Source organism: Halyomorpha halys, unplaced genomic scaffold, assembly GCF_000696795.3.
Source record: "Halyomorpha halys isolate HHAL.00 unplaced genomic scaffold, Hhal_1.1 Scaffold224.1, whole genome shotgun sequence".
In the NCBI taxonomy this organism is placed as follows: Eukaryota; Metazoa; Arthropoda; class Insecta; order Hemiptera; family Pentatomidae; genus Halyomorpha; species Halyomorpha halys.
Genome location: NW_027111010.1, coordinates 111,273 through 123,726, shown reverse-complemented (window position 1 = coordinate 123,726; position 12,454 = coordinate 111,273). Strand labels below are relative to the sequence as shown.

Below are 12,454 nucleotides of genomic sequence, written 5' to 3'. Positions count from 1 at the left end.
CATATATATACACATAAAGCAAGAATAAAATAGTGCATCAATTTTACATTCTAATACATCAACTTTATTTTCCTAAATCTCTTGGGAAAAAATGGCTGAGTTGAAAGTTTAAATAATGATTTCAATTATTTTTTTCAGTTACGTTGGAACAGACTATAGGATGTTTAAAAACAATTATATTGTTACACTTAATTCTTAATATAACTCATCGCACCTTTATCATTATACATCTTAAATTTTTTCTATTTTTAGGTATCATCTCTTATTGTTTTATCTTATTTCCTTTGTATATCTTTTTTTATAGTGTTTACAAGCATACAAAAAAAATAAATAATTTATTTTAAAATAAATTATTATTTTTATTGCTTATTTGTTTGTATTATCATATTTTATTACAATGATTCGAGAAATTATGTCTCAAAACTCATAATCATCTATTTTATTATCCATGTTTAATAATTAGAAACTTTTTTCTGTTAATTATCTCTTGTATTTGCATCACCTTATTCCATTTATAAGCCAAACTAACCTGTGTTTGTTATAGAAAAAAGTATACTTCTGGTTTTCTTTATTACCTAAGTTAGTCTTTTCACATTTCTATGTTAATTAAAATCGTTCAGTTATTTTAAATTTATTTTTTACTCATAAAATGAAAATAACATTGGCCTATCAACTCATCTCGGTGTTGTAATTATCCATAATTTAGTTACGCAAATGATTCGCAAATAACGGGTAAGTAACGTGGGAAATACACGTTTTGAAGTCGCCTTAGTCCAAGTAACTATATTTCACGAAATGGTTTGTGTTTGTGAGTGCGTGCCAATGTGTGTGTTTAGCTCTGCTCAAAAGCGAAAAGTACGAAGTTGAAATTACCTATTTAGGGCATGTTTATTCTTGTATGTTCCATAAACTTTTTTCGTAAAAATCGACCAACCAGAAGTGGCATTTTATAGAATCGACTTTACTCAATTACTTACGAAATTCTCCAGTACGCCTCTAACAATTTTAATTAGAGTCAGGAAATCAATTTACAGTTAATAATGGTATTTAATACCGGATAGATTTTATTCTAATTGAAATCGTATGGCTTAACTGACGAATATTCAAAAATTCTTTAACTAAAGTGTCTTTAATTTTGTTTATTTGAAATGAATGACCTGTTGTCGTTGTTAGCAATAATAAACAATGTATAAATAAAGAATTTCATGGATAACTAAAGGAGTGAAACGGAAAAATTGAGACAAGAGTTCAAATCGGAAAAAGTCGAAACATTCATATTTGCACGGTTTCGTTAAATTTCGTTAAACTGTTTTATTCTTGGCAGTATAAGTTTATATGCGTTATTGTCACCTCGGGAAATCCTAAGTGAAAGTTGTGTGATGAGCGCTACCAAGAGTTCTTCGAATCGTTTCCTCTTGAAAACGACTTGAAGGCTAACGAGCTGTACCTGCTTCAAAACTTTCAGTTCTTTAATAATTAATTATAAATTCCTCGTGTTAAATAATAATTTCTTAATATGTTACCTATTGCTATTATTATTGATGACGTTCTTTTATTTATTTTACGTACTCTTGTAATCTTCCCATAATTTCCTTATCAAATTAGCGTGATTCTCTTTGGCATTTAGAAAAGGCTCTTCCGTAACAAAAGATTAACCTTTTGAATACTGTTTTGTTATCGGAGGATTTGAATCCGTTTACAGAGAAATCAATTCATATTTCGTGTGGCATCAAGGTAATTTAAATTTATCTTCTAAGAATTATAGGAGAATGCGGTAATAATATTTACCTCTTTGTTATTAATTCTTTGTCAATTCCGTTTGTATGGATGTTTCATAGTGTATGATTATTTAGATAGAACAGGCCAAGTGAGTGAATTTTTTTTGTTTTTATATTTTTCCCATTTTGCTATAATACGTACAAAAAAATTGTTATTTTTTTTTAAGTTACTATTATTGGTGAAGCCAATGAACTATTGTTATAAAATAGAGACAATTGTCCTTAGGTTTTTGATTAGATTAAAATTATCTGTTATGTACTTTTGGATCTTATAAATAGATATAGATGCTTGCAATAATTACACTGTGGATGCAATTAACATTGTGTTTATTATTAAGGTACTAAATTAATAAAGATGTCTATTATATTTTATTATTATTCACTTCTTAGTTATGTTATGGTCCTAGATGTGTATAGGTTTTTTAAATAAAAAAATATTACTTGAAATAAAGAATATTAGTTTGTAAATCCATTTTAATTCACCCACTTGTTGAATTCTTATCTATTATAATTGTGATTTTCTTATTTTATAGTATTAATTTCATTATAGTATTCCATTCATAATTTTGTATGCGGTTATCGTGTGAGTCTTTTGAATTTTGATTTTCTTTATATTACATTGATTACTCGCCGCATATTATTTAAACTTGCTTTAAACTTTTTTTGAATTTTTGATAAAAGTAACCCAAAAACAGTTCAGGATTTTTATTATTGGTCCTGAGTTGGATGAAATATTGGGCTAAAAACTAAGTAAAGGAAATGTTTATGTATGGTAGTTGCTAACTATTCATTTTTCATCAACAAGTGGGTGAATTAAAATGGATTTACAAACTAATATTCTTCATTTCAAGTAATATTTTTTTATTTAAAAAACCTATACACATCCAGGAACATGACATACCTAAAAATTAAATAATAATAAAATATAATAAACATCTTTATTAATTTAGTACCTTAATAATAAACACTGTTAATTGCATCCACAGTGTAATTATTACAAGTATAAATAAGATGCAAAAGTACATAACAGATTCCCATAAGCATAACAGATAATTTTAATCTAATCAAAAGCCTAAGGACAATGGTCTCTATTTTCTAACAGTAGTTCATTGTTCTCTGGAGCCCTTAAGTACAAATGGTTAAAAATATACACAAAAAATTAAATATGCCATATTTGCATGCTGATTTTCCTCTAAATGATAACTATCTTCTTCTGTTGCTATGCTGGTGGATAATTCCTCCATGGAGTCGAGCATTATATTTTCTGGCAGCTTTGCTATGTCGTTGATATCGATACAGTTGTCATGAAGCTCCTAGTTTTCCTAGGTATAGTTCCGTGAGCTCCAACCCAGAGGCCTCTCATGTTGAAGGCTTTTTCCCCTAAGCCTAGCGGAAATTTAGGAAAGGGATATATTTATTATTTCTAGTTTATTTGCCTGGTCAAGGTCATTACTTTCATATATTATGGTTTGATCCAGAATGATTGTTGACTTCCCTATCTTAGAGAAAGCTACAATATCAGCATATCATGTGGACCCGCCCATATCTATTCAGTAGATCTCATTAAAGCAGGCAAAATCTCTTTCTTTAAGGAGCTTCATCAACTCAAACTTTACCCTGTGGTGCTTGCATGTTATGAGGAGGGAGGGAGTTGAAGTAGCATTTCCCCAGCACATTTGTTCGTGTTTCAGGCTCACTGTTGCATTTGCATTAGTCCATTCAGAATCCATAACTATTTAAATAATTAATTTAGTCTATTTCAGTTAACTATTACCTTTAATCTAACCTTATCTCCATGTTCAATTAGTTCCCACATTAAGTTTGGACATAATTATTTATCACAATACTTCTAGTAAAAACATTCCCTCTCCTGTCTTTATTCACTGTCACAAGCAGCTTTCAAATCTATAACTATAACAGTGAATCGTGGTTAACTTATGTATGATTTAACTTTAACTAATTTTGCTCTACATCAAACAAACTAAAAATATACATAAATAGAGGTAGAAAGATTTATATTTAATTAACTATTTACAACAATTTGAACTACGTTTTATTTATAGTTTCCATTTTTGAAAAGCTATGTTTGTTGTATTAATGAGTGTACTGGGTGTGAATCTATTATTTAACAACTTTGAACCTAAAGTAAATCACTTGGAAGGGAAAAGCAAAAACTACCTCTACTTCTCACCAATATTCTTTTATTTAAACCATTTTATTTTAGTTATTATGTAAATATTAATTAATAGTATAAAATTGTAACTTTTAAATCATTGATTATTAAGGTTTCATACCAGTTCCAAATATATTTTACCTGCTGCTGCTTTAATAGGTCTATTAGTTCACACTCAACTTGAGTTTTTCAGTTTCAGTTATAGTAGAAAAATAATTATAAGTGCACCATGCTATTGAATTTAATAGCATTGATTGTTCAAAAAATATAGATTTTTACTTGTTGAACTTGATTGTTGATCATAAATCATTAAAATATGCAAGGATTACTATTCAACTAAAAGAAAAAAAAATGATTTATGTATAACACAGACATTTATATATTAAGACAGACATTCTGCAGTAAAATACCTGTAATATTGAAATAATCTATCTTGCAAGTCAATGGTATCAACTCTATGAGACCAAAGAATATAATTTAAGGGCTAATCCTTAAAAAAAAAAAATAAATAATTGTACTATGAATTTAGTATTCAGCAGATTAGTTGTCTAGATCTAAATATTCTTAATTAATATTGAATATAAATATCATCAAATCAATCTAACTGATAAAACTGTAGATGTTAATCGAGAAATAAAAAATTATTGATTTTTCTAAAACATATAACCCTTTGGACATAAATAATATATTAATTGTTTTATAAAAATTGAAATTTATAATATATAAATAAAATGTAATGGAAGTTTGGTATGGGTAAATAATTATAGAATATCATAGATAACTCTCGAATTATGAGATATTTGACTCATCTATTATTTGAAAGTATGTTAGCAAAAGAATTCTATTATAGTGTTAGAAGTTGGAGGAAACCCTTTCAGTAGATCATGAGAATTGTGGATATCCTGAAATTCCTTTAAAACTATGTAGAAATTTTCTTTACAAATTGTATTTGGGTTGGTTTTAAGCATTATATCTTTTTTAACCAAGATGTTAAAATTAGCCTCCTGTTAAAAAAATAGTTGTGAAATTACTTAGAATGTTATACTATATTTACTTACACTTTAAAGCTCTTTTGTTTCTTTTTTAGCACCACCCAAAGTGTTTGAAGAACTCAATAGAAGTGTATCAAACTTGAAATTACCCAAAGTATACTCTCCACGTATATAAAATGAAAAAGTTCGTAGAAGAAAAAACAAGGCAAATTAAGTTTAAGCTTGCTGGACCTGGTCATAGACTAGCCTCTGATGGCGCCAGTTCAAGTTCTGACGATCCATCCTCTGCCAGCTTGCATGCAGCTTTGCAGAGGTGTGAAAAGCAGCAATCAGACAACAAGGGGTAAGTAGTATCAATCTTCCGATATAGAGTGTGGTGTTTGTATTCAATTTTAGTAGATGAAATCAATTTTAATTGAAAAAATAACCATTATATTCTTTTTTTTTATTTATTTAATACCAGATCGGCCTGGTGGGCCTTACAGGGTTAATGTAAGAGGTATATATATTTTTTTTTAACAATTGATTATGGGGGGGGGTGTAGTCTCATACAAAAGAAGACACAACTATATTCAATGTTATACATTAAAAAAAATAAAGATAAAATAAATAGATTAAAATAATAATTCTTAATAAATGATAAAAGTAAAGTTAATAACAAAAACAATGACATTTATGGATTTAACAAATTAGATAATTGATTTCTAATGGAAAAAAAATAAAGTAAATTTTAAAAAAAGATAAGGAGAGAAAAAAGAAATTAAGATAAAATAAAATTTTAGAATGATAATAACAGAACTAATACATATATACAATTTATAACAGGATGTCCTGCTGCAGCCTGGGGTTCAGTAAGGTTGCAATTGAGGTGAATACCCAGGTATCTTACTGTTTCACTGTCAGGATTCAATTTTACATTTTTACCTTTGAGTGTCAGTTCTAGTGGGTCTGATGGGCTTCTGAGAGTAAAAACTTTTGAAGTACATTTTTCAATGTTCAAACTAATCATCCATTAATTGGAGTATTGTTCTAGTTCATTAAGGTGACTTTGCAAAGTACTTATAGCTATTATTATGTCATCATGTTGAGAGAACCCTGCTGTATCATCACAGAGTATAGGTATGGAGGTATGTGTAGACTGAATGATGCCATAAACAGAATTTTAATAGAATGGGAGAAATGAACCTTGTGGAGTACCGGCATGGATTTGTCTGAGGGTAGAATTCGTGTCATTTATTCAAACAGAATATGTTCTGCCATTGAGGGATGAGCTCAGAATGTCGTATAAATACTTTGGAGTGCCCATCCACTTTAGATTGTATAGGAGACCTTGATGCCAGACCTTATCGAACACTGTCCAAGAACATTACCATGATGTCCTTCTTCAATTCGAAACCGTTTATTATAAATTTTGATAGTCTTGCCAGTTGATGAGAAGTAGAATGACTATACTAAAAACCAAATTGAAAATCCAGAATAATCTTTGTGCATTGAAAAAAAGAAGAAAGATGCTTTTTTATAACTGATTATGGCAATTTTCCCAGAATGGGTTATGAACTGTTGGGTCTGCAGCTGCTGATTAGTTTACTTTTTTTACCAGGCTTGTGAATTACTATAGGTTTGGCTTTTTTCTACGTATCGGGAAAATATCCAGTATGCAGGCAACTGTTAAAAATTGACGTTATGAAAACAACAGCTTTCCTGGGTAACATTTTAATCCCTATTACTGGGATCATATCATTTCCAAGACATTTCTTTATTTTAAGCCTTTCAATCAGTTCTTGGATTTCTTTTGGGATGGTGAATTTAGGTGGGAGCTGAACTGTTATGAGAGGAAGACCCAAATACTCGTTAATTTCATCATTATCTAAATTAACCATATTTGTGATGGTTATCCATTATTAGGAGGACTGCACAAAAATAGGTTTACCAATCTAATAATGTAGAGGATATTGGTGAGGAGGTACCACCGGACAGGGAAGAAATTATGGACATAATTTGGTCTCTGAAAAATAATAAGTCTCCAGGGGCCGATGAAATCCCTTTAGAATTAATTAAATACAAAGGGGAAGACACTTGGGAACAGATTTACAAGGTGATATGGGATATATGGATGAAAGAAAAATGCCAGCTGACTGGGGAGGAGCTATTATAGTCCCTATACATAAGAAAGGGAATAAACTAAAATATGAAAATTACTGAGGTATAGCGCTCCTGCCAACAGTTTACAAAATCTTGTCGGTAGTAATTTAGCAATTTGTAGGAGGATGATGGAAAGGAGCAAACAACTGCTGGGCGAGTTCCAGAGTGGTTTCTGCCCAGGACGGTCAACAACAGACCACCTGTTCTCAATCAGACAAATGCTCGAGAAAATGTATGAGTACAATGTTGACTTACACCTCCTCTTTATTGACTTCCGACAGGCTTATGATAGTGTAGACAGAGGGAAATTATTAAAGGCATTGCAGTCACTGGGAATACCTAGCAAGTTAATAAGATTAGCAAGTTAATAAGATTAACAAAGATGACCCTGGAAAGGACTAGTTGCAAGGTGAAAACTTGAGTGGGCATCTTTAATAGCTTTAGGGTTAACAGTGGCTTAAGACAAGGAGACCCATTATCACCAGTACTGTTCAACCTCGCCCTAGAAGTTGCCATTAGAAAAATAAGGACAAACCTTGGTGGCACCATTTACAAAAGGCTCACACAACTCATGGCTTATGCGGATGATGTCATCACAGGGAGAACCAGCACTGGCCGGTGCTTTAGAAGAATTCGAGAGAGCAGCACAGGATTTAGGACTTAACATAAATAGTGAAAAGACAGAATATATGCATATATAAATATATACATTTTGTTTTTCATATTTTTTGCTTGAATTATTTTCCGATGTTATAAATGAAAACTGTTTTTAAAAATACTTTTAATAGTAAAAACATGGAATATCAAAAGCTGTTCGAAGACTTATAAAACACCAAAATATCCTTATTAAATAAAAGTCTTGTTTGTTTGTGATAATTTCTTTTACGTAAGCCTAATATATTTCAGATATGATGTCTATTGAATTTTCATCTATATTTATATAACTTGCAATTGTTTATTTAACTTTTAAAATTTAGTTGGATTAAAGGCTGAATATGTTAATACTTTTTAAAAATGTTAAATATTAAATGTCAAATGTTATAAAGAAACATTTCATTCATTCATATTTTTAATATACTTCAGTGTTTCATTTTCTTGTTTTTAACATTTTGAAATTATTGGCTAAAAATAGCTTTCAAGTTACAGTTTGAAACTTTTAATCAGTTGATGAGGTATAATTTTTCTTTTTTAAAAAAAATAGATTGCAAAATATACCTTATAACTTCTAATAGTTATTGTATAGTTATTATTATTTTTCAGTGCTTCTAGTCAGCAACCAAAAAAGCAACCAGTTCAGTCTGAACCAGCTGCTACAACCAGGTATTTTCTGTCAATAATGGTATAATTTAAATGTAATATGTAATATTTCATTATCTTTATTGGATTAAATCACCATTTATAGTAGAAATTAACTTGCTCTGTCTTAAAAAAAATTATGATTCATTCATGAACATCTGGCACTGATTTAAAACTATAAAATAAAATATATATATGGAAAGTTGATTGGCTGTGTGTAAAAAAATGAAAGAAAGATGGTCTGGGTGCGATCAAAATAACTCAAATAGAAAATAAACTATTTATTTTTCCCCACACTGCAGGGCTCCATCCGGTCTAAAAAAAGATGCAACACCTAAAATTAAGTCAGAGAATAAGATACCATGAAATAAAAATAAACTAGGTTAAGAAATAAGTAAAATATGTGGAAAGTTATGTAAACATGGGCAAAGTAAATTAAAGTAAAGAAGATTAAATTTACAATGAAAAGTATAAGTAAACAAGAAATACAAAAGTATCAAACATATTATGAAAAGAAAAATAATAAAAAGTAAAGAAAAGAGAAATATAAAAAATACAGTACATACTAAAAGATAGAACAAAAGGGAAATAAGAATAAAATAAAAGTCAAGAAAAAAAGAAAAATGAAAGAACAAAAAAGAACACCCACTTTACAGAATGAACGAAAGTCAAAGAATGCCAAAGACAGGGGTCGACTGTCAAAGTCCCCCTCTCCTTTCTCCTCTCGTTATTCCTTAACTTATTCTCGTTTCCTTTTTTTTTTTGTCTTTCAGTGTGTACTGTATTTATTATATTTCTATTTTATTTACTTTGCATATGTTATTATTGCTCTTTTCATTGTCTGTCTAATTATTACTAATAAAATGGCAATACAATTTTATTTTTTGACACAGGAAAATCTTTTTTTACTCTTAGCCAAAATGTTACATTATTGTTTTCTTGTTGGAACATCTATTGAATCAATTAATTAAGTAATCTTGTACAAACTTGTCTCTCTGCATCAAATCATGAATTTGAAGGCTTGTATTTTGATTTATTTATAGTACTGATTTCTTTATTCATTTAACCATGTTTGTCTCCTATCATATGCTCTTGTAAATATAATGTTTTCTTCCCACACCATCGAACCTATGTGGATTTCATTCCGGCAATGATTTCGATAAATTTCTAGTATTCTGCATGACCATTGCTTATTTATCTCTTTCAACACAAATTTAACTTTTTTTAAATATTTGTTTATGTTTGAAAGAGATATTTTGGAAACAGCTATGTCCCTCACCTGTGCAATATTTTTACCTCCTAGAGGGCACATACCACAGGCTAGAAACCACTGCAGTAGACTATGCTCATATCTAATTCCAGCTAATTTAGATTGAAACCATCTTCTTCCAATAATTTGGTATTATTCTTAACACCTCGGTTTAATTTTATCTGTTTTCCCGCTAACCTTGGCAAGAATTACATATCTCTTCAATATTACTCTTGATTATTTTCTCACTATGTTTATGTATGTATATTTACTGTAATATTTACTTACTATATAATTCTGTATTTGTGTTTTTATATTTTCAGTTCCCAAGAAAAAGTTGATAAGCGTGCACAGCAAATTAGTAGTCGAATCTTTTTTACATCTACAGAACTTGGTATGCAGTTCTTTTTACTTTGTTATTCAGTTACGTACTTTAATATTGACTTTATTTTTCTGATTTTTAATTAATTAGTTAGGGTATTTTTTTTATAGTTAGATTTATATTTTATAGCACCAACAATCAAGGTTGTTTGATTCTGGAAGATAGTTTAAGTAAAAACAGGGTTACCTAATTTTATTTGTCAAATTGATTATATTTTTCCTTTCTATATCATATTTTAAGAAGCATCTAGTATGGAAATAATTATAACAATATGAACTGCTATCACCCATGAAGAGTCATGGGTTCAGTACTTGTAAGGAAGCACTTTTTTTAGAACAACAATTATACAAGGAGGTGATTTTTTCAAGATCACGCTCAACCCCCAGATCTTTCCCCAATTAAGGGTACCCACTTTATGAGGCTGGGTGGCTTCATTTGGTTGCTTTCCACATGGACATTATCTGACCCCTGGTAATAGATAGTTTTAAGCCTGTAGTGCAGCTCTTTGGCATAGTCATTGATATCCGACTGTTCTTCTAGGTATCCCAAAAGTAAATTGCTTGGTGGACATATTTCTCTCCTGAATAGAACACTAGCAGGTGTTGTTTTATGGACTGCAGATCTCTAGGCCATCGAGATCCATGGTATTTGTTCATCCCGGTCATTCTAATTTTCATCGAAAATCATCCTGAGGTGGCTCTCCAAAGTTCTATTAAATCTTTCCACCATATCATCAGATTGGGGGTATAGTGGTGTTGCTCTCGTTTTTCTTATTCATAGTTAGTTCATAATTCTAGTTCATAGGGGTATTCTAAGTTGTGACCCTGGTTTAAATGTAAATTCTTGGGGAAGTCCAAACCGGCTGAACATTTCTCCATCAGGGTTTTGGCAATCATTGATGCTTTTTACTAAAATTGCCCCCTGTAATCAGTATATACTGGTTTCCCCTCCTAGTAAGTGGAAATGTAAAATCCCACGTTGCCTAGTAACACTTCAAAGCCTTGTTCTTCTCTGAAATGTCTTTGCAAGCCGGGCAGTGTTCTTCTTCCTTGAACCTCATAATACTCCAATATCTTCGTCCTTCAGCTGGTCTTCCCTAATTTCCTAGAAAGTCCATTTTTCCGCAGACTGGATGTCAGTCTTCATGCATTTCACCCACTCTTTCCCTTTGGCTCTAATGTAGTGCTTGCAGTCCATTCCACAAGGCCTTCTTGAAACTGTATCAGCATTAATTTGTTATCTATCTTTCTGATGTTCATTCCTGAATTTTGGTATTCCTGAAGACTTTCAATCCATCGTGCTACCTGCCCTTCATAAGATTCAAAAGCCATATCAACAAAAGATGATTTGTTTGGAGAAGGAAAGATCCTAACAGGTATTTTCAAAAATTCTCCAGTGTCTAAACAATGTCCAAGAGCTCTTTTTTTGTCACGCAATAATTCTTTTCAGGTTTGGATAGTGCCTTTGAGAAGTATCTGATAAATCTTTCTTCCATATCTTGGACCTTTTAAACCTTGTACCTTGTTAGACAACTTTAGTAAATTAGCTATGGCATATTCCTTGCCAACCAAAACATCTAATGCCGTTTGGGATGATATGTTTGCCTGTATGTTGAGCTAAGAAGCACCGCAAACTATTATGTTTGACGGTGGGAGGGAATTTTGAAACGCTTGTACCACCACAGAATGTTCCGAGTTGAACATAAAATGGCATTTCAATTGCTCAGGGAACCCACAAGGGAGCGTTTCCATTGAACGCCTACACAATACTCTCGGGGAACATCTTCAGTTGTTCCAATTACATAAGGGACTAGTAGCTACCGCAGCAATGCCTAGAGCAGTGTTAGCATACAATAACACAATTCATTCTGCCACGGGGTTTACACTAGTAGAAGTTGTATTCGGCCACCCGGTACGAAGAAGAGGAGATTTGCTCTCAACGGCTTTCACGCATCCTAAAGACGCTGTCATTCACAAGCGTAGGCAACTAGCCGACATTCCCCAGCGGGTGCACTCCAGACTTCTCAAAGAAAAACTTTCTATGGAAAATCGCATTTCCTTGGCGGTACCAGATGAATCCCACAAAGTTTCATTGGTATGACAGTATATTGTCAACCATCATCCGGCCTATCACCCACCACTCTTCATCACTACTTTTCTATTCTCATGTTTGCCATTCTCATGTCATTACAGTATTTTCTCATCATTTCTGCGTGTCTTTGCTTCCTCTCTTCCGACCATGCAGTACCCTTCTGTTTTTCTTTATTTGCCACAAGAACATTGATTTCTTTCAATTTTTTTCCATACTGTTCTCTATCCAGGCAGTCTTTGTCTGTTATTTTTAATTTTTTTGTTTCCTCTTATATGCTTCACATATCCTCCTATGCTCTTGTATTCACCGATTCTGTCAAAGAGTTTCTTGTTTAGTCTCCTTTGGTCTATT

General features: G+C 31.3%; 1 protein-coding gene across 2 annotated transcripts in view; it reads left to right on the top strand.

The window, feature by feature from the left end:
• LOC106679863 (UBX domain-containing protein 6) overlaps positions 1–12,454 on the top strand; it is a gene marked incomplete at its 3' end in the record, with an annotated part of 59,591 nt that overhangs the window by 13,281 nt on the left and 33,856 nt on the right. Inside the window, 4 exon segments of one of the 2 annotated variants that reach the window (XM_014419238.2) lie at positions 1,639–1,734; positions 5,039–5,286; positions 8,346–8,405; positions 9,954–10,024. In XM_014419238.2, the coding sequence (XP_014274724.1) occupies positions 5,120–5,286; positions 8,346–8,405; positions 9,954–10,024 (298 nt within the window). 2 annotated transcript variants of the gene reach the window in all.